The sequence below is a fragment of the Aphanomyces invadans genome (assembly GCF_000520115.1).
Source record: "Aphanomyces invadans strain NJM9701 unplaced genomic scaffold supercont1.4, whole genome shotgun sequence".
NCBI lineage: Eukaryota > Oomycota > Saprolegniomycetes > Saprolegniales > Verrucalvaceae > Aphanomyces > Aphanomyces invadans.
Window position 1 is genome coordinate 160,368 of NW_008580149.1, and position 680 is coordinate 161,047.

General features: G+C 56.8%; 1 protein-coding gene across 1 annotated transcript; it reads right to left on the reverse strand.

Annotated features, from left to right (window-relative positions):
• Positions 1–53: 53 nt before the first annotated feature.
• Positions 54–460, reverse strand: H310_02564 (hypothetical protein; the record flags this gene model as incomplete). The annotated part of the gene is made up of 2 exons (XM_008866123.1): positions 54–117; positions 192–460. 2 exons carry the CDS (start codon positions 458–460, stop codon positions 54–56), a joined length of 333 nt encoding a protein of 110 aa, XP_008864345.1.
• Positions 461–680: the final 220 nt, after the last annotated feature.

Sequence of the window (680 nt, forward strand, 5' to 3'; positions counted from 1 at the left end):
ACGACGATCGCTGGTGGAAATATGCTGTCAGTTCGACATCAACGAAGATGTAATCAAGCCGAGTCCTGCTGCGTGGCCCTGATAGGACCTTGGCGCCGGGCTCTTTCATGCGCCATGCTGCGTCCACGACATGTAACGACGAGAGCCATTCACAACACTCGGCTTTGCCAGCATTGTGGCGCGGATGGTACGATGTCGTGTCCAGCGTGGCGTCCATCGGGAAGTTCAGATCGCCGCCGACGATGTGACGACTGTTGGATTCGAAATCGCGGGGAAGCGTCGCAAAAAAGGCAGCTCGGAGCTCTGCCTCAACTGGCGCGTAGACGTTGTGGAAGTAGATTGGGGCGTTGTCCCATTCGGCCCTCACGACCACGTAGCGGTCGGGCACTCGGTGAGCCCAGAGCGGTCGAAGGGTTGTGAAACCCGGCATGGGCGAGTGAAAGAACGTTGCAACGCCCATGCTGCGGTGGGGTTGGGGGCATGTGGACGACGTGCGATGGTCGTTCACAAAGAGTTGGTACTGTTTGTAGCCGACATGGTTGGTAATATGCCGGCGGATGGTGCGGAAGTGGTCTTGATTCTCGATTTTAGTTTCTAGAAAGAAGACACACGAAGTGATGTGTTTGCCGAGTGCAGCTGCGGGGGTGTCGTTGTGCAGGTTGAATCCGTTGAGGTTGCAG